The 24,790-nt window shown below is 42.7% G+C and overlaps 1 protein-coding gene across 4 annotated transcripts in view; it reads left to right on the top strand.

Moving 5' to 3' along the window:
* Positions 1 to 24,790, top strand: part of fstl4 (follistatin-like 4) — a 161,112-nt gene that overhangs the window by 131,855 nt on the left and 4,467 nt on the right. For all 4 annotated transcript variants that reach the window (XM_061752799.1, XM_061752800.1, XM_061752801.1 and 1 more), the window contains 8 exons: positions 8,960 to 9,126; positions 12,093 to 12,213; positions 13,812 to 13,973; positions 17,160 to 17,294; positions 17,737 to 17,763; positions 18,961 to 19,079; positions 20,892 to 21,041; positions 23,304 to 23,411. In XM_061752799.1, the coding sequence (XP_061608783.1) occupies positions 8,960 to 9,126; positions 12,093 to 12,213; positions 13,812 to 13,973; positions 17,160 to 17,294; positions 17,737 to 17,763; positions 18,961 to 19,079; positions 20,892 to 21,041; positions 23,304 to 23,411 (989 nt within the window). The remainder of the gene's footprint in view (positions 1 to 8,959; positions 9,127 to 12,092; positions 12,214 to 13,811; positions 13,974 to 17,159; positions 17,295 to 17,736; positions 17,764 to 18,960; positions 19,080 to 20,891; positions 21,042 to 23,303; positions 23,412 to 24,790) is intronic.

A 24,790-nucleotide genomic window follows, 5' to 3' on the forward strand; every position in this document is an offset into this window, starting at 1 on the left:
CATCTAATTAGTTTGCAGACAAGTATATGTGGCGCCTGCAGCGAGCACATCGTCAAATCCACCCCCACCTTGACAGCAATCAAAATATGTGCTGCTTGTAAGTTGCGAATACTAATCTGTGCATCCAACAACACTGCAACTCCGCTTAGCTTTTGTGTTTGATGTGAGTTTTTCCCGTGTAGACACTAATGAGGACAGGCCAAAGAAAATGGATGCATGGACAGGTAAATAATAAATTGAATGAAATGGATGAAATCGGCCTGTTATGAGGGGGCAGTCCTGCCCATGCAAATGAGCTCACCCCACCCCCTCTACTGCAGGGCCAATGCTGGTCAAAGCTACCATGACAACTGGGGTGGAGCTAGGGCATTGAAATGAAGTGACATAAAATATTTGATTGTATTTTCATTGGTGGAGGCAGCACTTCATCACCAAGCCCCACCACCGAAATTCCGAAGGGCTCACTCATTTTGGGAAATAGGCAGCTCAGAAAAGATTAACTTGGTAGTTTGATTTCATTTTAATTTCCTCAAACCCAGAAATGCACTTCCAGCTTTGTGTGAAAGCAAAACCATCTGCCACAAAAAGGGCCCGAACACAGCACAATTCTGGTACCTAAATGCTTAGGAATTACTTGAATGGATTGAATGGATTGTTTCCGCAAGAAAAGTTTGATTCTGATGAAAGGGGACCTTTAAACATATATTTATTGTGCTTGTGAGTTATATGAGGAAGAGGCGGGGTACACCCTGGACTGGTTGCCAGCCAATGGCAGGGCTAATACAGTATAGACAAACCCGCATAAACATTCACCTTCAATTAAGACACAGGAAAGCCGGAGCCGAGATTCAAACCCTGAACCCCAAACGTGAGGCAGACCTGCAAACCACTCGCCCCATTTTAATAATTTAAAGTGAATAGGCTGTGAATAGGCTGTTTTTCGGGAGAAAAACTACACGAGACAGAAACTGGCTTTCCTTTTCACCAGAGGCAATTAGCCCTTTGCTGACAGATAAGTAACTTAACTACTTAACTGGTACTGCGAACTTAGCTACGCGAGGGAGTTAGCACAGTGTATCTCGTTGCATAGTTATTAGTCGAACCTTTTCACGAAACCTTTGGTCAAATTCTGACGGCGAGAGAGAGTGGTGAATTCTAATGCTGCTGACTTGATTCCAACGACTTTGTAAGCCACTTTCCCAACTTTCCCATTAGAAAGAGCTGGGCAAGCTTTTTAATTAGGAGTACTTTTCCCCCCATTCCTGTTGTTTTCTCCTTTTTTTCGTGCTTGTTTACTCCCGTCTTAGGGTGGAGTTACACAGGGATGGAAGCTATGCTGCGGCGGCGGCATATTAGACTAATTAATCAACAGAGTGGAGCGGCAGAGGATGGAAGAGAAAGGAGAATGATGGCCAAGTAGGTGGAAGGAGAGGGAAAATGCAATGTTATTTGGACAAAACTATTGGGACACCTACAAGAAGTGGATGTTGCAATAATTGCTGCAAGGGCCTTTTTTTTGACATGAATCAACTTTTTTTATTCTAATATTGAAAATCTTCGAGAAAGTAAAGGGACTTTACATGCTTCCTTGCGGAACGTCACCTTATTGAATGATGGCTGATCTGAACAATGGAAGCGAACAAGTGTCTTCTGTTTTGACGTCAGCTGTCATTTTATCCAAGAGGAGACTGTGGGAGCTGCAGCAAAGCGGAGACCCGAGTGCAGTATATAGGTACCGAGTCCAGAGCTAAGGCTAACGTTAGTATGAGTGCTAACCCACAAATATTACTATGAAAGATCTCCTGCTAAATGTGTCTTCATAGCAGGTAGAGCTGAGTAGGTACTGTGCAGTGGAAAAGGGACCTGGGCTGTGTTCCAAAAAACAGCTACGAAGCTACTATTAGAGTAATAAACATAAGAATTCCGTCAATGCGGCGCTGGTCCGGAAGTCTGCTCGCTATACAATTGCTGGGGAATGGCTGAGCCTGGTTGTCATGGTAACTGCTATCTGTCTGTTTAATATCTGAATCATTTATTTAGTGCAACACACACCATTCCCCTGAGCAGGAGAGGAACCATAAAGAAGAGTTGCGGTAAAGGAAGTACATGATCAACAATTAGGGGGTGCAGGAAGACAACGTCATGCCCTCCCCACCTTCGCCCGTGTTCTTCCCTCCAGTGCGCACATACTGCAGGCGGATGGAACACCCGAGTCTTTATGTAAGGCGGAGACGAGCACAAGCGGGGCAGGGAAGCAGTAATTTACTGCGCGACTGAATGAAGAAACACAAGCTCCAAACCTCTGCGGCCATCAATTTGTTTTATGGCGGCAATACACTTATTGTGCAGCCACTGTGCAGCGCGGCCGTGCGGGATTTATACACTCAAAACACGGAGAGTCTACCTCAACGGAAGGAGGGCGGGGGTGACATTACCTGACCTCACTGCAAGGGTTTGTTATGCTCTTTGTATGGAAAATATGGATTTCCAGTCAACCCTCACCGGTTGACAAACTCGACCATTTTTCTGTACATCATAACTCAAGTGATTCGCTGAAAAACGCACCATCAGTATTCACACCTATCCATGAGGTTTTGTGCTTTTTTGCCATTCGTGTCCCACTGCCCATTATTTCTTGACCCACAACCTAATCTAATAATAACATTATTAAAACGCACACATTCAGTTTGGTGGCGATTGAGTGAATTCCCTAATCGGAGTACGTTCATGTACGATGTGCGGAAGTGTCAAGAATTGCCCCAAAACTGCAATTTTAAACCAGAATGGTCAACTACGTGATTGACACCATAAGTTCTATATTAATTTTCATGCGTCCAGCCAGGTTTCCTGTCTATTGGATGTGCTCGTAATATATTCTTTAACACTGCCCAGGGGGCAAACCCTGTTTTGTTGCAAATGATCAAACTTTGCAACTAAGCTCCGCCAACACCAAATTATGAAAACTCACAATTTTTGCAATTTAGTGTCTAGTTGTCGGTTCAGATTTGGTAGCAGTCGAACAAAATCTCTAGGACAAGTTCCCATTTGAAGGACCCTCGAATTGGCCGAAATCCCTTGGAACATAAAAAGCCGCTTACCTTTGCATTTTACAGCATCGTTCTTTGATTTTCATACATTTCATGATGAGCACAATCATTTTTTATTTTTTTTTAAAGATGATTCATTTCATGTCAAAGTTTGCCTTGAGTTGAAGGTCCTCATCTAAATTTAGAACCTTAATTGAGGGTCGACTTTAATCCTTACTCGAGACACGCCGAAGTGACTAATATCAGCTCCGACATGATCTCCTTGAAGACAAATTGCTCTTGACGATGGGAAATGCGAGCCTGGGATCATGTAAAATCATCGTTCTGACCTCCCGGCGGGCGATGCGCTCGTCGTTGGACAAATCTTCCACTATCTCCCGTCATTACGCTGCGACTAATCCCACCCGAGCCTGCTCCCTGCGCTGCTTGCCTTTTTTCCTTTCCGCCAACTTTTCGTGTCTAATTAGCCGCAGACATGCAAATCCGTGCAGGAGCTCGGGAGGCTTTACTTCGACCCTGATAGCCTTTCTTCTACTGCGCTCTTATTGTTAATAATTTCACTTCCTTGTTGCTTCACTATCAAGGGAGTGTGGTACCAAACTCACCCTATGGTGTATTTACTGAAATCAGGCATTACGTGTTCTTTCTTGTCATCATTTGTCTGTTATTAGAGGAAGAAGACGGCTATTCTCTGTCCACCAATCAACACCCCCTCGGTACTCGAAAATGAAATCAATTTTGGGACAGTACTAAGTAATAAGTAGGTAACTAAGTAATTTTGAATGTACAAATCAGTACCTTTGGTTCCAGAGGTGGGAGTAAGTCATATAGGTACATAGGTAATAAGTCATAAGTAAGGCTCAAGACGAAGTTTCAAGCAAGTCCACATACTGCGACATAACTCAAGTATATCGACTTCCCACTCATTTTCAAGCAGCTTGAGTCATTACTTGGATTAAGCGAGTCAATAAGTCACGTCATACATTCTTGCTCAGTCATTCACATGTTAGCCCCTTTGCATTGAGCAGCTGTACAAACACATTCACAATCACACATTTTGTCTACGACTTTATGGTCTTCGCAGTTAAAGATCTACTTTTTTTTATAGTGACAGATGAAGGTTTGATGTCGGAGTTGTTGTCTCTTATCTTTGACTCGCAAACTTTGCATGTTGTCGTTCTCGTTTTCACGATTTGATTAAAACTAGAATCCTCGAATCCAAGTGTAATAATCTTCTGGATCTCATTCAATGGCACTTGCTTTATGAGGCCTCTGTACTCCGCATTATAGTGTACTGGTGGGTTGCCAGGTTTGCATGCATCCATCCATCCATCCATTTTCTGGGTGTGCTGGAGCCTATCCCAGCTATCATTGGGCAGGAGGCGGGGTACACCCTGAACTGGTTGCCAGCCAATCGCAGGGCACATACAAACAAACAACCATTCGCACTCACATACACACCTACGGGCAATGCACTACACTAAAATAACTTTTTCACAAACAAAACAAGTGGCACACTATCTTAAAAATACTGATTTGTCAAGCCATGTAGTTCAAGTCTAAGTCCAGTTGAATGTCAAGAATACAGAGTCGAAGTGAAGTCGAGTTTTAGCCAAGCAAATTCCAAGTCTTGAAATTGGCGACTTAAGTCTGAGACTCCCAGTCTCCCACCTCTGCTTGATACTCTTGACAAATCTAGTCAATGTGAATTGTAACAAATAGTCCTAAATTTCATTCCGGCACAATACTGTCAGTTTTTTTCAAAATATTTTGCTGTCACAGCAGAGAAAGTCATATTTCCCTGCAATGCTCTCAGGGGAACTTTTGTTCCCTTCAAGGAAAACATCTGCTTGCCGTGAATTGTCAGCGAGTTGGCCAGATGGCTCAGTTATAGTAGTGCAGTTATGTCTTGACTAAAGTATGGTATTGAATCGGCGGAACGGGGCTCTTATATAAAGCCAGTGAAAAAAGTCGAGAGGCAAGACGACTCTATTTGTCGGCTTGCAGCTTTCTGAACGGACAACTCGTCGCTCGCTTGGTTTCAGCTACTCCATATTCAGTAGGATGAGGGCACCTTTTGATCAGGGTAAGGATTACAGGCGGTGCACAGATTGCAGCCTGGTGGGGCAGAGGAGGATTTAGGTGTAGGGCAAAGGTGTCGACGTTGAGAGGAGAGCATAAGATGTTCTTACAAAAGCAGTCTGCTGACAATCACCTGTATTTGCATTCATGTTGCAGGTACTTTTGTGGCCCCTCGACCGCAATGGCAGGGTTAGGGTTCAGGTTGGGTTTAGTCGTGTTGGGGGAGTTTGAGTAAGAGTTAATGGGATTAGGGATCAGATTTTGATTAATGTTGAGGTTCAGTGATGGGGTTTGGGTTATGGTGGATGGGTTAGGTTTTGGTTAGGCTTTAGGTTGGGGTGTGGTGTGCGGGGTAGGGTTAAAATTAAGTTTGGGATTGAGAGTGATCTTCGGTTTACGGGTTGTGGTATGGGTTATGGTTAAATATATGTTTGGGGTTGGGTTAGGTTCAATTAAAAGCGTTGTCTCTTTGTTGTCCCTTCAAATTGTCTGCCTTCGGTATGCTCCTTCCCTTGGTTACAGTGGCTTTGAGATAAGCAGTTGTAGCACCACCTGTTTCTTCAGCGTGCCCTCGACAGCTCATAAATGCGTTATCATGCGGACAGAGATTTTATCCCCGCACCATTGGTGAACATAGCCCGGGGCGATCACTCTGCTAGGGGGCGACATAAAAGGCCTACAACTCATGAAAAATGCTGGCGGTATACTGTAAATTTCCCACTCTCTCTACAGATTGTGACCCATTGGTCAGGTGAAACCCCCTCTGACACCTACCGTAGGCTTTTATATCTCTTACCCAGCCCTCCCCTCACAAGAACATGAAACACCACTTAGCTGGGCCTGTCAGAAAGAGGCTGGGTGTTGTGGGGGTTTGGGGGTTGGTGCGCCTCACTGTAAAGATGAACGATTATCAGGATTGTCAGAGATCTTGTGTCACGTTCGCAAGAGAGAGATAGAGAGCATCACTTTAATAAATGGATTCTCCTGCTGCCAAATGAGAGATGAGCTGCAGAAGCACGTTTAAACAAGACCTTGAAGATTTTAGGGGATTCAAGATTTTTGCAGTAGGAATAGGGTTGGGGTTAAGGCTAGGGTTAGCTAACTAGCATCTTACCTGGTTTCCAGCTCTTACTGTAGATACTGCAGGATAAAAGAAATGAAGACCCTATTGTCAAGCTATTCAAGGCTTCCTCCCATGTCTTGAACCCATTCTGACACAACGAGGGGACAAATTGCGTATCCACAGGCGGACGCTTTTCAACGCGCCGCATGGCCGGGCAAGGATGCCATGACATTATTTTTAAAATGATGCCCCCGTTAGTTTCCCACCCTTTTCTCCCGGAATAGCCCCGGCCGCACACAAGCCAGTAATTGACCATCCAGGGACTCCGGGAGCGCCGCTAATCAATCAGCATTGCTAACGGAGAGAGAGAGAGCGAGAGACAGGATGGAAGCATTCCTAGTTCCACATTCCAGGGAATGTGTGCGTTTAAACTAGTGGTTTTCAAGCTGAAGTCGGCAAGATCTAGATTGCGTGTCGGCAAAATAATTTGCACTAGATAAATGTGTCGAATCATGCTGTGGGATTTATTGAGTTATTGAAACGTAGAATGTGAGACTTGAAGTTGGAATGATTTGAATTCCTCAAAATGTGAAGCAAGAAGGTAAATAATTCTCATTAATTTGGGAATTTCATTGCGAAAATTTGGGAATTTTACTGTGAATCGTATGGAATTTTGGGAAAGTGGGAATTATTGGAATGTGAAAAATAGTTCCCAAGACGTACTGAATGAACTGTTCAATATGAATTTGGAATGGAAAGATGGGTAACATTTTTGTTTAATCTGTCATAGACTTTAATGTTTATTTTGTGTGGTGGATTTCTGGAAGAAGTGGGGCTTTTTGGAACATTGACAAATGGTTCCAAAGAAAAATGGTTGCTGAATTTGTTTTTTTTATCTTGATTTTCGAATGGTTTAAATTGGTTGACAAATGTAGAAGGACTACAGTGGTGAAAAACGGATGAGGAGGAGGATGTGAAAACGGAAGTATGAGTCAGAATCCAAGCGACACACTAATGCCGAACGATTGACCGAGGCGGGAATGCGCGAGCGTGCCTGACAGGAAGTGAGAGCGATGGCAGGCAGAGCACGTACGAGGTCTCTGGAGGAATTACTGATGCAGCGAGCCGACGACTCTGTTGTCCCCCTTTGCTACTTTTACGAGGCAAAGCAGAGGAACGGACGATGCTACTGAGGCCAATAATTTCCTGCATGGGCAGCTGAGTAGCACACATTGTTAATTTGTGGCTTAAATGTAATTGCTACAACCCAGGAATCCAGACTGGCTAATCACAGCACATAACACAGTTCTGATGTTTTCCAGGTGGAAACTCTTGAATCCCGATCGCCAACCTTAAAACGATACCCTAACCAGTGGTCGCTGGCCTATCACTCACCACTAAGCACATTACCTTGAATAAGACGAAATAAAAATGAAACAACAGAATAAAATACTTATACTTAATGCAGCTGGATTTACATACCACACGCCTCATCACATCCATCTGTCATAAAGTGCGGCTGATTGACAGGTTGAGTTGGAGGAGTTGGAGACGACTTGATAGAGATGCAAAATGGAGGAAGAGAAATTCAATAATTCAGTGAAGTCACTTAATACAACACTGTTTGACAGGAGACTATCAGGGGAAGCTTGATGTGAAAGTGCGCGGACAAGATCAGCTGAATATGGCAATTAATTTGCAGTCCAGAGACTTTTTCCAAGACCTGTTTGAGGAACAAGGCGAGGCTAACGTCGCATAGCGAGGCTAATGCTTTAGTCGGCTCTCTCTGCCTCCTTTTTCGAACATCAGGATCTGACCTAGCATGGATTAAGACAGGTACGACTGATTTTAAAAGTAGGCGTTTGAGCAAAGCCGATAGCTTTTTTTTTTTTTTAGCAAAAGATTGTGATGCGAAACAACCTGAAGGATCCGCTGAGTGAATCGAGTTTTTGTTGATGCTGAGTTCCAGTGCCGCCGTCCAGATAGACCTTCCCGCCTGCTCTAGAAGTTTGGTGTTTTCATCAGTGGCGGTAGTCCCTTCCGCTGCATGGTTTGTCAAGAACAGATCAAGTTTCACGAACCTTGCCATGGATAGCATAAATTTTACGTGTTGGAGCAATCTGATGGCCATAAAGCTTCTCAAACTGGTGTTGAACTACAGTTGGGGACAAAAAAAAACTTCTTGCCAGGTAGCAATTTTGGAACGGACAGGCGAATTATATGCTTACAAAAACGGCAAAGCCTAAACTGTCAAATACTGATGGCCTGACGTCTGTTCAAATCATACCTGAAACCAAATGGAAAAAAGGCATATAGTAACTTTTAGGACACTTTGTATTTCCTCTATTTCGAGCCTTCTGTGAGAAAGCACACCAGCCGCCACTAACCCTAAGCCTGCTTGACCCCACTGCTGCTCAATGAGCGGCAACGAAAGTGGAGAATAATTCCTGGTTTCCCCGCAAAAGGTGAAACGGAATGATGCGTGACCGCTCCGATGAACATCAATTTTCCTTAATGAGAAGAATGATATTTAGTCCTCGGCCACGTGCTCTTTTTATTCCCGAGCTGAATCACTCCGGGACAGCTGTTTATCCTCCTCGCTCCGCTGGTAATGAGACGGACCCTGGAGATGTATTAAGCCTCGGCTGCTTTTCTGCAGCATCAGCACATTTCCCTACTTTTCCATGATTTTTTTCCCGCCTTCGTCAAACAATTATTTCCTCCCTAATGGCGGAACCGATCCGCATCCCTTTCCTTCTCCTGGCAGAGGTGGTCCAGCTGAGCCTGGCGGAGGACCAGTGGGTCAGCGTCTCGGCAGTGACGGTGGGCCTGAGCGCCGTGCTCACCTGCGCCATCCAGGGGACCCTGCGGCCGCCCGTCATCTGGAAGAGGAACGGCGTGGTTCTCAACTTCCTGGACCTAGAGGATATCAATGTGAGTTGCCTTTTCATGGATTTTGTTTTACATTTTTTTATTTTGTGTCAAACTATGGTAGCGTCCTAAGGCTTTCTGTGTGTTTGATCATAATCGTTAGGTGGAGCCCTTATATATATATATATATATATACACAGTAGAACCTCAATAAAATGCACCCCGATATAACATTTATCGGATAAAACGGACCGTCGGGACTAAACAATGTGTCCAACAATAGTTTCCATTTGCCACTTAGACCGGCGTTGACAAAGTCTGTTAGTTCCAGAATTGGCCACTGTTGTTTAAAAACAACTAACAACAAACAGATATGCCTATGTGGCAGCCATATTGAATGTGGCAACATTTCCACGTGGCTGCTATGATGGCAGGAGGTATCCATTATCTTAGCATATCTAGCAAAGTGCTCTGCAAAGAAGAATACGACACACAAGTCTCTAGAGTCTGGAACATGCTATTTTTAGTAACGTTTTTTTTTTTTTTTTTTTTTTTTGTCAAGCCGTTTATCTATGACAACGGAGTTGAAACTAGGAAGGACTTATTCTACGCGGCTCATGAAGGCGACTAGCTTATGACGAGTACGTCAACAATGCCTACATAAAGCACACCAGCGGTAAGTTTGGATACATTTTGAAACTTCAAATATTTTCAAGGTTTTTTATATTTATTTACAATAACTTTGTACTGGACTGGGCATTTTAGGCAACAAAAAAAAAATACAAAACATAAATTTTGTACTATAAAGTAATATGGGTGCATATGGCCACAAAAAAAAAAGTGCTTCAATATATCGAGCAATCGGCTGTAATGGACAACCCCTCTGACCCTATCAGTCCATTTTATCGAGGTTCCACTGTATGCGTGTGTGTGTGTGTCCCTCATAATCTACATAGGTTAAAAAGAACATAGGGGAACATGTAATTTTCTTTCAGTTTTGGTTTAAGTGTTTTCCTTGATTGATTTCTTCATGTGTTTAAATTTTTTAAATAATGGAAAAAAGAGAATTTCCAGCGGAAGTTTTCAGATTGAAATCCCAGCTGCTTTGCATATTAACAACACAAGATGGTCTCAGGAAGCCGAGTGGACATACGATGTGGCAAATTGCCACTCATTATAAAAGTGATGAATAATGTATTTTGATTTCATTACTGTGCAACTATTTGTATTTGCACGTAAGTGGCAGCAACATGATGAACGACAACAAAAAGGTGAAATGAAGGGTGTGTTGTTTTTTTTTTCCTCATGATGGTTGGGGAAAAACGCAGCAGTGACACTTTAATGCTTCAGTGTGGGAAAAAGAAAAAAAACTGATAAATTTGAATTTAATTATTTGGAGTGCGACAGCCCGCCACCTCCAATGTCCTTAGCCGCACAAAAGCCTTCATAGAAATAACGAGCCCACTGTAATTTGCCATGTAGCACATTTGATGAAATAAAAGGTTAACATCCCATTATGCCGGGTGCCATTTGGAATCCTCCATTTACATTTGGCGCACAATGCCAGCGAGTCTCGGCGAATCGCTCGGAAACCATTAGTCGCATTCCGGCTGTCCTCCTTCGCTTTTTCCGCGGCTTCTGTCATATTTGTGACTTGTCTTTCCAATCAGATGACAGGAGAAATAAGGTGTTAAGAAATTATCTTGTTATCTTGCAACAGCTAACTCCCAATCTCTGTTGTGGAAATTACTTGAAAGTAAAGAATATGCGTTTGGAAGACATTGAAAGTCAACAGAAACGTCCTTTAAAAGGTTGAATACATACAGAGAGCTTTTCAACTTTTTGTTGATGTTTATTAACCCTTACTAATCCTCATTTGTTCCTAATGACCAAAAATGTGTCACCGAAATGCTGCTACTTACCTCTTAACTGGAACACGTAAGAGGGAGCATGAAAACTCAATTCTGGCCTCGCTGCACTGGCTGTCTTTCCACTTTTAGAGTCTGTTTGAAGGTTCTGCTGTTTGCTTTCAAATCTCGAAACGGTCTCGTCCTGCGTACCTCTCTTAGCGGCACAATCCTTAGGCTCCTCCCCGGTGCCTCAGGTCAGCTGACCATCGGCTTCAGGAGGTACGGAAGTCTAAGCGGAACCTCTGAGTGCATTGAGCTTTTTTTATTGCTGGTCCAAAACTCTTAAATGACCTCCCTGTTCACATTAGACAAGTATCCTCACTGTCCATTTTTTTTTAAAAACCCGCCTTGGAACCCAAATTTCTTTCTTTGGCTTTTCAGTGCAACGACTCTGCCCTTGTTTTAGTGTGATAGCGTTAATTGTTTTTAAATTATGTTCAATTGTTTTATGTTGTGCCCTGTAAATAAAATTGTTGAGTTGATTGACGTGGATTTCTGTTGTAGAAGTCGCGCCTTTCTGCTTTTCAGCCACCGTTGACACGCCACTGGACGCATTCGACGTCTATTATTATAGCAGCACCGCACGGATTGGTGGGCCCATTACTTGTAGTTTTTGTTGTGGTTTTTTTGTTGACGTCATATTTGAGAATTTCAATGTCTTGATGTGGTGGCAACTGTTGACCGCCCTCGAACGAATCGGTGACAAAGACGGGCGGGTAGTGCCACTTGGCAGGACAAGAAAAACCGTAATGCCTTAATCTGCCCTTAAGATGTGTGTCGCAACCCCCGAGGCGCGCGCCACCGCCACCGCCACAAACAAGCGCCCCCATTCGTCAAACTAATGGCTGTTATATTTTTAACCCTTGCAATTTGTCAGCACCAAGGATCAAATTCCCAAACGCCGGCTAGAAGTTGATTCACGGTCCCGCGATCCCTTCGCTGTCCCGCCGCGTTCTATCAAGCCGCCCGGGTTTCTCCCGCCTCCCGTCCCTCGGCCCCCTTCGATGGCGGCATCCCATTCTTCTCCCGCTATTCCCCTGTCCTCCATTTCAGCCTGTGCGCTCCTTCCATTCCCTTTCGCCACTTAATTTCCCATCTGCCCTCCTATGTGTGTCGAAGGACTTTGGGGATGACGGCTCGCTGTACATCACCAAGGTGACGACCATTCACATGGGGAACTACAGTTGCCATGCCTACGGATACGAGGACCTCCACCAGACGCACGTGCTGCAGGTCAACGGTCAGTCGGGACCACTTTCTTATCAACTAATTCCTACTTTGACATGACATGTCCTTGTTTCCTTTGCGTCCCTTGTTTTCTTCCTTATCTCCTTCCTTGTTTCCTTGCCTCCTTGTTCACTTGCCCCCCAGTATCCTTGCTTCCTTCCTTCCTCATTTCCTTTGCTTCCCTGGTTTTCTTGCTTTATTTGCATCCTTATTCCTCGTTTCTTTGCTTCCCTTGCTAAACCTTGTTTCCTTGCATCCTTGTTCACTTGCCCCCCTTGCTTCCTCACTCCTGTACTCTTGTTTCCTTTGCTTCCCTTAGTTTTCTTGTTTACCCTGAATGATTTCCTTCCTCAATCCCTTGTTACCTTACTACCTTTGTTTCATTGTGCCCTTTTTCTCTTCACCCCTTGCTTCATTACTCCTTGTTTCCTTTGCTTCTCGTTTCCTTGCTTCATTCCATTTCTTACTCTCTTGTCACCTTGGTCCCTTGTTTTTTTGCAAACTTTGTTTCCTTACATCTTTTTTGTAATTGCCCCTTTGTTTCCTCAGTCCTTTTCCTTGCTTCTTTGTTCCCCTTCTCCCCTTACATCCTCACTCCCTTGTTTCCTCGCTTTATTGCTTCCCTCGTTCCTGTTTTTCCTCCCTTCCCTTGCATCCTTATTTTCATTGCATCCTTGCATCCTAATTCTTCTGTTGTTTTCTTGCGCCACTGTTACCTTTCTTATCTTGTACTTTGCTATTTCCTTGTTTCCTTACTCCCTTAATTCTTTTCTTGCTTTGCTGCCTTGTTAGCTCGTTTCCATCGTTTTCAATGTTTCCATTTTTTCCCTTGTATTTCCTTAAATCCTTACCTCCCTTTTCTTTTGTATCCCTTTCTCCCTTGTATCCTTGCTACCTTTCATTTTCCTTTTTTTCTAATGCAACCTTACTCGATTGTTACCTTACACGTGCCTTTCTCCTTGTGTCCTTGGTCTCTTTTTTCATTACTTCCCTTGTTGACTACCTTCCCCTGTGCCCTTGCTCCCTTACGTTCCTGCTCGTCTTGCTCACTTGTTTCCTTACTTCGGACTGACTGCACGGGACGACGTCGGAAAGCTGAATATTTCCAGCACCACTTTGTCCCCGCATTGCAGCAACAGCCAGATTTAAAAATGTTCTGTTTTCACAAGCACTATAAAAGAAGTCGATAAAAGCGGCATGAAGACACATTGGGGTCTCGAAGATTATGTCGTTGGTGTATTGCCAAAAGTACTGTGGTCATTTTTGTTGGAGAGTCTTCTTTGCTTATTATAGTTGTCGATCCTTCCCTTGCATAAGTGTCAACGCTCTGACGAAAAAAAGGCAGGAATTTGTCAGGCTCTGAGGTGCTTTTGCAAACTGCAGGTGTCATTCATCCACCACCTTCTCTCACAGCGTTTCTTCCCTCGGGCGCCGCCAAGTAGTCCAACGTTTTTTTCATGCAGCAACCGCAATAAAGCCGCCCCTGAGCTCTCGGCCGTGTGAATCCATTCCACGCCGCCGTGAAAGTAATTCCACGTCGCTGGTGGTCTTACTCCCTCGCCCCCTCCCTCCCTCCCTCCCTCCCTCCTCTCCCTTGTTTGTGCGTTCCAGTGCCTCCGGTGATCCTGGTGTACCCGGAGACGCAGGCCCAGGAGCCCGGCGTGTCTGCCAGCCTGCACTGCCACGCCGACGGCATCCCCGATCCCAAGCTGGTGTGGCTGAAGAACGGCGTGGAGCTGCAGCTGCGCTCTGCCAAGCAACTTTCTCTCAAAGGTAGGATAATACCACTTCCAATACCAGTTTTTTTTTTCCACAAGACTCCACTGTTGGCTTTTTATGGCCAGCTTTTTTATGAATAAACCCTCAGGCCTTGTTTGATTTTTACTACCCTTTCAGCTTGTTAGTGGCCAACATAATTCGTAATTCTTTAAAACATTTATTTTGCCTCTTTTACGGCATAAGGTTTTGAACAGTTCTTGTCATTAGTATAAAAGAATGTATTTTTTTAACCCTTCAATTTCCCTTTTTTCCCCACAAAGTGCAGGTTGAAAAACATTCCAAAATGTTGTACATTCTCAGTACCACCATTTTTTTCCTCATACAGAAATACCTTGACTTACGAGTGACTTACGAGTTTTTCCAGATATGAGCCATCACCCAACCAATTTTATGCTTTGACTTCCGAGCAAAATTTTGAGATACGAGCGCCAGACGGTGGATGGAAAGTTTACTGTCAAACTAACAACAACAACAAATAGAATTGCACATTGTGTATTTAACGTAACTTTGCCGTAGGAATGTCAATTTATCTTAATGCTAACACACAATACAAAATGCCATATATGGGCTAACAAACAGCATCAATGTTGCAGTGTTGTAAGGCTTCAGGCAATGGATATTTTAACACAAACAGTGCAGCAACACGTGTAAATGGACAATAGAATCAGAATCAAAATCATATATATATATATATATATATATTCTTTATCCTCTGCGAAAAATAACTAATATTATTGCAGCTTACTGAGCAGTTGTGATCATATTCTTCATGTATGCATTTGCGTGCATTTGACTGCCCTCTGGTGGCCAAGACACACACCAGACGGAAAATGAATACATGAAATTAAGATGCACAAACTGTTTCAATATTGACATTCTGTTTAATTGTTATTAGTACTGTACGTTTTTATAAATTACAATACTGTAGAATTATATATTTTTTTTATTAAAAAAAAAACGTTATAAATATTCTTTTGATGATTTTGGGTGGGTGGGCTTTTGCATACATTTCAACAAGGAAAGATGATTTGAAATGTGAGTGTTTTTAGTTACAACTGTGGTCAAAGAACAAATTCAACTTCATTTTAAAACCTAACCCTGGTTTTAAATTTTAATTTAAAGCCTGGGTTAGGGTTTTAAACAAGTGTGAGGGTTTCAAAGTGGGGTTTTAAGTTCAGGTTACAAGCCTTGGTTGGTGTTTGGCACAAAGTTAAGGGTTTAAAAGTAGTATTGAAATACTACTTGGATTTCAAGCCTAGGTTGGTGTTTTTAATTAAGGTTTGAAGCCAGGGTTATGGTTTCAAGTTTGGGTTTCAAGCCTGTTTACATTTGTATTCTAATAATGTAAGGTAACTATACAGATAATTACATGAACATGAGCATAAACAAATCAATTAGATCCCAGTAGCAGTCCCCCAAAGGTCCTGCAAGGTCCAGCACACATTATTTGTCATACTGAATTAAAAGCTCAATTAAAATCCCTTGCAACCACCTAGCCTGCAGAGTGTGTATAAAAAAAACAACAACAACCTACTAATTTAATGAATGGTTCATTCAAAATGTTGCCAGAAAAAATGAGAGCGTAACTGCTTTGTATGTAATTAAAGCGCTTTTTCTAGCGCGCGTTATTGCATGCTGTTATCAGGATGTCTACCAAATTTTATGTTGCTCAGTGAAATCAGCACCTTGGGTCGCTGATTTTTTATTTCTTTTTTTAAAATGCACTTTTTATTGTTTTATGGCAGGTAATCAAACGTCACCACCATGCTCCACCAACACACAATGACGGAAACTCAAATCCTTTACAAATTTAGCGTCGTCCACGTTCCTAGTATACTGCGTTCGGATTTGGACGCAATCGGACAATATCTCGAGGACAAGTTTGTCTTAAAGGTTTGTCTCAAATGCAGACAATTGGCGGACATCCTGTGTATTTTTGCCATGGCTTTTTGAGACTTTTATGGGTCTACCAATGGTAGACTGACTCACTGGTCAGTGTTTATATTAAAAAAAAAAACCTATCTTCACTCTCTGCTCACCATGCATACCACCACCCACACTCTCCGTTCCAGCAGTTTTATTAACCTCCTCCTTCCCAAAGTCCGCACTACTTTTGTTCCATCCTCTTTTCAATTTTCTGCTCCAAACAACTGGAACACTAAAACTCACCTCATTGACCCCAAATTCGTTTTGAGTTGGTCTTTGATTGACACTTGTAATTGGATTGACACTTGCATTTGCCTAAAAATGGCTGCTTCCAACCAATATGGCTGACTTGCTGTATTTTTGCAGGTGAGGCTGTTTGAGACTTTTTGTGGGTCTACTCATGACAGACACGCCTAGAAAATTTCATGTTGCTAAGCGCAACTGGTTTCAGGGGCCGAATTTTCAAACATCTTTCGTGTTTTACAGCAAATCATCTAATTTCTCTTCCATGCGCCGGCTGCACACGATCACAAAAATTGGAAGTCATCGTAATTTTGCATCGTCCATTTGTCTAGCCTACGAGGCCCAAATTTGGTAGCAATCGGATACAAATTTCTAGGACGAGTTTGTCTTTTCGGGCATGGAACGTGGGTCTTTTGTGCCTTCAAATGATGAAGGCCTGTACCAGACAGAGGCAGGATGGTAAGGGTGAGAAGTGAGTAACGCTTCTGAGAGAGTTCACTCCATAGATGTTTCTAGAAAAGTACGAAAGTGCCGGAGCTGCGTTTCGATGATCCCGGCCGGCCCACACGCGGCCGCCGTCATCAGCAAAGAGGTCCTGTGATGCCCCTGCTGTGTGGCGTCTCGTCATCAAAGCGCCACTTCGACGGAAGATCAGAGCATAGCTGTGCATCACACGGCCTCTGATGATGACCTACCCCTTCAGACGTTACCATGACTAGATTCAAAGGTAGCCTATGAAAACGCATATGCTTGGCAATTGAACATCGTCTATTATACTCAGTCAGAATATGGAAGCGATCCATTATTTCTCCTGTGAGAAGGTTGCTGAACGTTGCCGTCCAGCTCAGCCCACACACTATGGTGGAAAATCACGTCGTGCAATTTAGCTTTGCCCATCTGTTTTCGTATACTGGGTTCAAATTTGGTAGCAATGAGACAAAATCTCTTGCCTTTCTTTGGGTTGGGTTCTGCTCATTGGTTGAACGTCGTCTTCGGTTTCCTTTCTCTTAGCTAACGGCAGCGAGCTGTTCATCGGCAGCGTCCGCTACGAGGACACTGGCGCCTACACCTGCATCGCCAAGAATGAGGTGGGCGTGGACGAGGATATCTCTTCGCTGTTTGTTGAGGACTCCGCCAAGAAGACGCGTAAGAAAAAACTCGAAGTGACCTGATAAGAAGTGGAATATTGTTGTGTACAGTGTACCCTTGCTATTCGCAGGCGTTTGGGACCAAGACCTGCTGCGAATAGTACGTTTAATATTCATAGTTTAAACCCTAACTATGATCCCAAAATACTTTAATATCATTCTCCACTTATCTTACAGTACCCTTGAAAATAAATAGCTTACAGATTATTTGAGTTTGAAAAAAAATGCAAGGTGCAAGGCGTTTTGATTTGGAAAGAGACAATTAAATGCATTTTTTTAGCCAATAGCTGTAGTTAGGTTCTACAGAAACAAATTGTGAGTCGTGAGTTTGCGAATGCGAGGATTCACTGTAGTTGTCTTTTTAAAATGTTTTCGATACATTCGTCCTCAGTAGACAAGCCAACTCAGTTTAAAGTTGATGTCTTCCTTTTGTCTTACAGTTGCAAATATTCTGTGGCGAGAGGAAGGTAAATACATCTCAACTCCTTTTGTATTCATGTGATTAAGTTGGCATGCGGCGCAGCACTCCTGGGCCTGTGAAAGCAAATTACAGTATACGTGTTCTGTTGTGTTGTCCACAAGAAACACCAGCTCGCCAGCTTTTTTTCCTCCCCTTCGCCTCGTACACTGCCCGGGGTGCGTTTCATCAACTACCGCTCGCACACAATCAGCCTCTTTTTTTTTTTTTTTCTTTTTCATACCTACCGCTCGCAGCTCCACTGTTGCGGAAACCATCCAATCCTGTCTGGATGCTGTGTGTATATTATAAACACAAAAACAACAACACTGCCGGTCTCCCTGTTTCGATATGAGACTTACTGCTGTTTATGGCGCGCTAAAACGTGTTTTACAGTGTGCCAGCGTGAGTGCTTTGTGGACATTTATCAACGGGAAAACAGCATCCACCGCGGCTTATTGTCAGTTTCGGGCCGTTAGGCAGCGTACACTCGCTGTGTTCTTACAAATATACACTTGCTGTGTTGTTATAAATGTGATGTGTTGACAAGCTGACAAGCGAGCATACGGCATGGGGTTCTATCTTCTGTACGCATCGCCGTGTGTTTAAGACGCGCAAGATCCTACTTAATGATGCTCGTACAAAAGCCTTTGCATCGTGCCACTATTTTCTCTTTGCATGAATGAATGTAGAGAGAAAGATAGAAGTCGCAAATGAACACCCACCTGGGGGGCGAGCTGATGGACCCGGACGACGCGGATGTCTGACGTCATCAAAACAATGGTGGCACCCATTGAGAATGTTTAATGTCAATAAAAGGATTCAATGAGTTCCAAATTAGCCTGGATTTATTGGTGCACCAGATGTTGGCTTTTAGAACCTGATCTTGGTGTGAGGAAATGTGTCTTAAATAGTTGGGTTAGGGTTTAGGGTTCAGGTTGGAAGGGTTAGGATTGGGTTAGTGTTTAGGAAAATGTTCTCTCCACACCCACTAGCTTTTGGGACTAACGTGCTAGCACACTAACGCACATCTTGTCCCCCGGCACCCTGTTCTCAGGAGAACTTGGAGTTGAATTTTAGAATGAGGCGACTGAATCGATTTTGTTCGGTTACTTACAGTACCCAGAAGCTTTGGTGTTAATTAATATGACCTAATCCTTCCCCCCCCTTGAGCCACTTGCTTCATGTTCCCCGCATTGTTCTCCAGGTCTGAGCGTGGGCAACATGTTCTACGTGTTTTCCGACGAGGGCATCACGCTGTTGCAGCCCAGCCAGTGCGAGATCCGCCGGCAAATCAAGCGCACCGACAGGATCGTCGCCACATACGTAATTCCTGTTTGTTTTTTGGATCCAAGGTGACAAAAGTACTCACACTCTGTACTTAAGCAGAAGTACTGATATTTTTATATATATATAAAGACACTGTTGAACGTAAGAGGTACTTGTAGCTGTTTCACTAAGGAGTAGGAAGTACAAATAAATGTTTTCAGCTGAAGGGAGGAAAAGTCAAAAGTTGTTTGAAAACTAAATACTCCAGTAAGTATAAATATTTCTACTTCTACTACTTCCCATCATTTTAAACAAAACTACTACCAGTGATCTTGAACTTTGTAACAGGTCTTGATTTGCTGTCCCTGCATCCTGACAGGATTATCTAATGTTCAGTGCAACGTGTCACCAACCTCTCTTCATGTATTCAGAGTGGGCCGCTGCCTAACACCTCCAAATTTAATAGGATTACTCGCATCCTTTAGTATCGACTGTACACAGTCGATACTCGGGCGGTTAGTGGAACAATGGGCTTTATGTGGTAAAAAGTACTTGTTCCGTAAAGGGATTGGGGGGGGGACGCCTGTGATTGTATTAGAGATCAATAGAAAGTCAATAAGCCGCACGTTAGCGAGTTGCTGCCGCAAACGGCGCCCGCTGCACTTTAAACGCTCTCCGCGCACAACCCCAATGCGCGCGCGAGGGAGTTGGCTGTTGGCGGACAACAGCGAGGACTCCACGATTACACTTGCAAGTGTTTACATGTGCACTTAAGATGACAAGTCGCGGCAGTAAAACGCTACTGTGAAAATGATGAGGTCCAAATTTGAAATGCTCAAATTTGACTTCGAAGACTACGAGAAGGATGAAAATGTGAGGCGATAGGTTACGAGAAGAGAAACGGTTAAGTGTTACGTCAAAGATTACGAGAAGAACAGTGGTAAAAGGTTGTTTAAAAGATTAGGAGAAGCGAAACGGCAATGGCTTACTTTGACATCAGAAGGAGAAAAAAAGGTTGTGAGAACAGAAAGAAACGCGCTACTGAAGAGAAAACAATCACCCTTGCCTGTTTTCCAAAGAGTTAACAGTTAACATGTAGTGTAAAGTTTGAACTATTTTTGCACTAAAAATGACAAGCAACTATATTGAAATGCTACTTATAAGATTACGAGCGGAGAGAAAACAAGCACACGGTGTGAATTTGTCATAAATCTGCAGTTGCCTGTGAATTCTTCGATCTTTCTGTACACTACGACTGAACAAAAGACAACAGTTAGCTGCTATATATACAGCATAACTTTTTATGATGAGATTATGTTGAGGAGAAAACAATAACACCATGTGAATTTGTCATGGCTCCAATGTTGTTACTTGCTGATTTTAGCCATCTTTCATCAACACTTAACTCTTAGCATTCAGTTGTACTTTTTTGCACTTAAAATGACAAGTATCAACAGTTGAAATGCGACTTCGACTACGACAAGAGAAAACAAGCAGACTTTGCGAATTTGTTATAAATGTGGTTACCCGCTATTTTCAGCCGGCTTTCTGAACATTAGGACTGTCGACAAGACAACCGCTAACACCAGTGCAACTTTATTTTCGAGATCATGAGAAGAGACAACAATAGAACGGTCTGAATTTTTCCAACACGGCTGCTTGCTAATTTAGCCAACCTTCCGAAAATACTATTATTGAAGAAAAAACAACCGTTTAACTCCTAGTGTACAGCAAAACCTGTTTTGAAAGATTACGAGAAGAGAAAAACAAACCCGCCAAGGGAGTTTGTCATAAATATAACATGCTAATTTAGTTGTTGTTTTTTTTCCACTCTCCTCCACCTCCCTTCACGTCCGACGCCCCTGGCAGGAGGAGATGTGCCCCAAAGGCGAGGGTCCGTCACCCCAGCGCTGCGTGTGGTCGTCGGCGGTCAACGTCCGCGAGAAGTACGTCTACGTAAGCCAGCCCCTCCAGAGCCGACTCCTGGTGGTGGACATCCAAGCACAGCGGGTGGTGCAGGTGGGTCGGGAAAAAAAAAACCGCCCTCCGGGAGCAGTTCTCCTCCACGAGTTGATTTCAAAGCCTCCCTGGGAGCTGATGCATGATGGGAAGTGCAAAAGGTTAAATTGATGGGGAGAGAATTCCATTTTTCACTTAAAAGCTTTTTTCCAAAATGTATTAAATAACTTTTTTCCCCCTTCAAACTTCTCTATAACTATGACAAGTCATCAAAATTGTTTTAGAAAATGTTGCACATGTATTAAAAAGGCAAATACTGATTAAAGTTCGTGCTGCATTTAAAGCACCGGTACATACACACATGTAATAATTGAGTGTTTTATTGTTAATACATTTTTTAAAATTTTCAATCATCATTTAAATCATGTAATATTTTGCACCTAATTTTGTGACAACATTTTAATTAATTTAATCCATTTTGGAATAAGGTTGTAAATCCATCATTTTAAAGATTTATTCCAAAGTTAATTTAAAAAAAAAATATGTACAATATTCTACACAAATTTGCCATCAATGACAAGTTCTTAATGTTATTTTTAAAAGTTTTGCAAATGTACTTAAATTAAAAATATGAATTAAAGTTCAGTTATCAGGTTCCAGATGTGGAAATGTACTGTACATATGCACATATAATATTTGACTGTTTTATTTTTAATTAATTTTCCAAAGTGGGTTTTTTCCCCCCCACATTTACATTGTGATATTTTGTGTTGAATTTTGAGGCGGAAAATTGATTGAATCCATTTTGCAATACAAAACACAACTGCCAACCATGAAAATGCATCAGTCATATTAAAAAAATGTTTTGAAAGTATGAAAAATCAAAGTTGCGGAACGAGTGAGTTATGTAACATTTGAGTGTTTTATTTTACTGCGATCGGCTGGCACCCAGTTCCGGGTGTACCCCGCCTCCTGCCCGATGATAGCTGGGATTGGCTCCAGCACTCCCGCGACCGTTGTGAGGATAACCGGTAAAGAAAATGGATGGATGGATGGACGTTTTATTTTAAGAAATGCACAAAAAAACTTCGATTGACTTTTTGTCACATTGTCATCATGTGGTATTTTGTGTCCAACTTTGAGGCAAAAAGTGGATTTAATCCATTTTCGCTAGTGGGTGTCAGCAACTCTCTGTGCAGCCACGCAGAAGCAGGTTAATGGATTGTGTTATTCCTGCTTGCTGACCCTTCTTGTCTCCTCTCTCGTCTGCCTTTTTACTGTAATTCATTCTCCATCCTCCTTCCCCCCCCCTAGTCTATATCGGCTCTATCCATCACCGTCCCGACTAGCTGAGCACGTTTAGCACGTCCGTGTTGGCATGATGGGACATCTGCTGCCCACCAAAATCAATTCTTTCCAAATGTCAGGCAAAATGTTAGATGGACGCTAGTGGCTCATCCGGTCAACACCTTACTGAAAGGCCTGGCTGAGTTTTTCTTGACCTTTGTATAACTGCTCAACCAAAACATATAAATCGTTAAGTACTCAGAGAGAGAGAGAGAGAGAGAGAGAGAGAGAGAGAGAGAGAGAGAGAAAGAGAGGGAAAGAGAGAGGGAGCACGAGAGAGAGAGAGAGAGCAGACCTCCCCCAAGGTTACCGTCGACAGTAAATTTTTGTTGTTATTATTTTTATGAAGGAAAATGTAAAATAATATATATTTATGAAAATGATAACTAACATTGAATCAAATCTGAGATTTGGCATAGATACACGCTGTTGCTAACCATCTTGTTAAATGAGATTTGATGTGTTTACATCCCGTCCCAGCTGCTAACCTTGCATGTCGCAAATTAGTCCGAAATAAGTATTTTGTTTATTCATCGTTCATCATTATGTTGGTATGTCATAACCTAATTCTGAAATTCTGTCATTTACATTGCTGCCAAATGTGCAATTTCATCATCATGTTGTTATGTTACGACCTTATTCTAAAATTAATGTTGTTTGTATCACTGCCAAATGTTCAATGTGGATCAGATCCGGAGTAAACTCGGTACAGCTTTTGACCCTGCATACAGTCAACATTTAGCTCAATTACAGTAGTACAGCCTTATTCTAAAATTAGGTTATGTTTACATTGCTACCAAATGTGCAGTCCAGATCAGATCCAGATCAAATTTAGCAACAACCTTGGAATAATGTCCACCCATCATAAAAGGTTAATGTCTCAAAAACTGCCGATGAAAACCTCCTTGGTAGCAGTCCTAAAATCCCCAAATCAGTATTAAAACCAGTCCATCCTTTGTGGTCTTTGTTCTCCAGGCAGTAGCCACAGATCCGTTTCCTGTGAAGATGCTCTACGACAAGTCACATGACCAAGTGTGGGTGCTAACGTGGGGCGACATGGACCGCACGCACCCAACATTGCAGGTAGGCCCCGCTTTTGGGGAAAATCGGCCTCAGAAGCCATTTTACTTTAGGAATGTGACATTTTAGTCGAAATGCTTCATGAGTCGACCCACAAAAAAGTCTCAAAGTGCATAGCCTGGAAAGACACAGGAAATCTGCCGTTTTGGTTTGTCGCAAACATTTTAGAAAATGTGAATGTTTTTTTTTTGTTTTTAATTTAGCTCCCTAAGACAGTTTCACTGATCAGCGTGAAATTTGGCCAATAACAAAAGTCTCAAAAAGCCATGCCCCAAAAACAGAAGCCAACATTTTTGATTGGAAGTGGCAATTTTAGGGTAATTTTGGCCGTTCAAAAAAACCATTTAAAAAAAAAAAAAAAAAAAAAAAAAAACCTCAGCAAACTCCGAGAGAACGATTTTGTAAAATTGCTACCAAATTTGAGCCAAATATAGAGATTTGCCACACCTTAGCAGCAAAAAAAATCGGTATACATGTTTATCATGATTAAGGCCACAAAAAAGTCTCAAGAACCCATGCATCAAAACACACAGGAAGTCTGCTGTTTTGGTTTTCAGCAGCCATTTTGGACTCATTTTGGGCTCCTACAAAGACAAACTCCTTCTGGAGATTTTGTCTGATCGCTGCCTAATTTGAACCTCGTACACTAAATTGATGGGTGACAACGAAACTCTACAGATGACTGCAGGTGTGGTGCAAATCCTTCGAGGATGAGCCAAGGGGGACACCGTTGTTATACATGTAATTGCCACAAACATGTTTACGGTTGCGCAAAGGAGGCAAAGATCCAATTATAACTACAGCGAGGCGTCGTGTTTACTGCCGTCTGCATGGTTACAACGCATCGTTAAGGGGTGATACTCCCCCCATATGACTCTTTAGAGGAGCTTCGCCGCTTTTTTGCATTCGGAGAAACACGATAAAGCTACTGTCACTTTTTCACTTCGTCGTCAGTCATCTTATAAGACATGAGGCCTGGTACACACGGAAGGATTTTTGCAAATCTTGTGAGATTTTTTTTACCTGCTACAGACCCCACACCTGAAGACAAATAAATCAATAAATCTGGCATTTATTTAACAGTTTTGTGTGTGGTGTGCTCCAATAATCTCAACATAGAAAAGCGCACACATAAAGATTCTGTCTGATTCTGACCGCTGATCCCGGAACAAGTTCCCCGAGCCATAAATCTCATGTGATCACACCAAACGGAAAAAGAAGAAACACGTCCGGGTTTGCGCCGATGTATGCCGAGTGTTTCCGAAGGTTGCTGAAGGCGGGACCGTTGTAAAATGCCGACGTCGTCTCAAAAGGTCTTGCTCCGGGAAATACTTATTGCCGTCTGGCGGTGTTGTAATAATATAGGGAACGGATATTTGAAT

Source organism: Phyllopteryx taeniolatus, chromosome 17 (assembly GCF_024500385.1).
Source record: "Phyllopteryx taeniolatus isolate TA_2022b chromosome 17, UOR_Ptae_1.2, whole genome shotgun sequence".
In the NCBI taxonomy this organism is placed as follows: domain Eukaryota; kingdom Metazoa; phylum Chordata; class Actinopteri; order Syngnathiformes; family Syngnathidae; genus Phyllopteryx; species Phyllopteryx taeniolatus.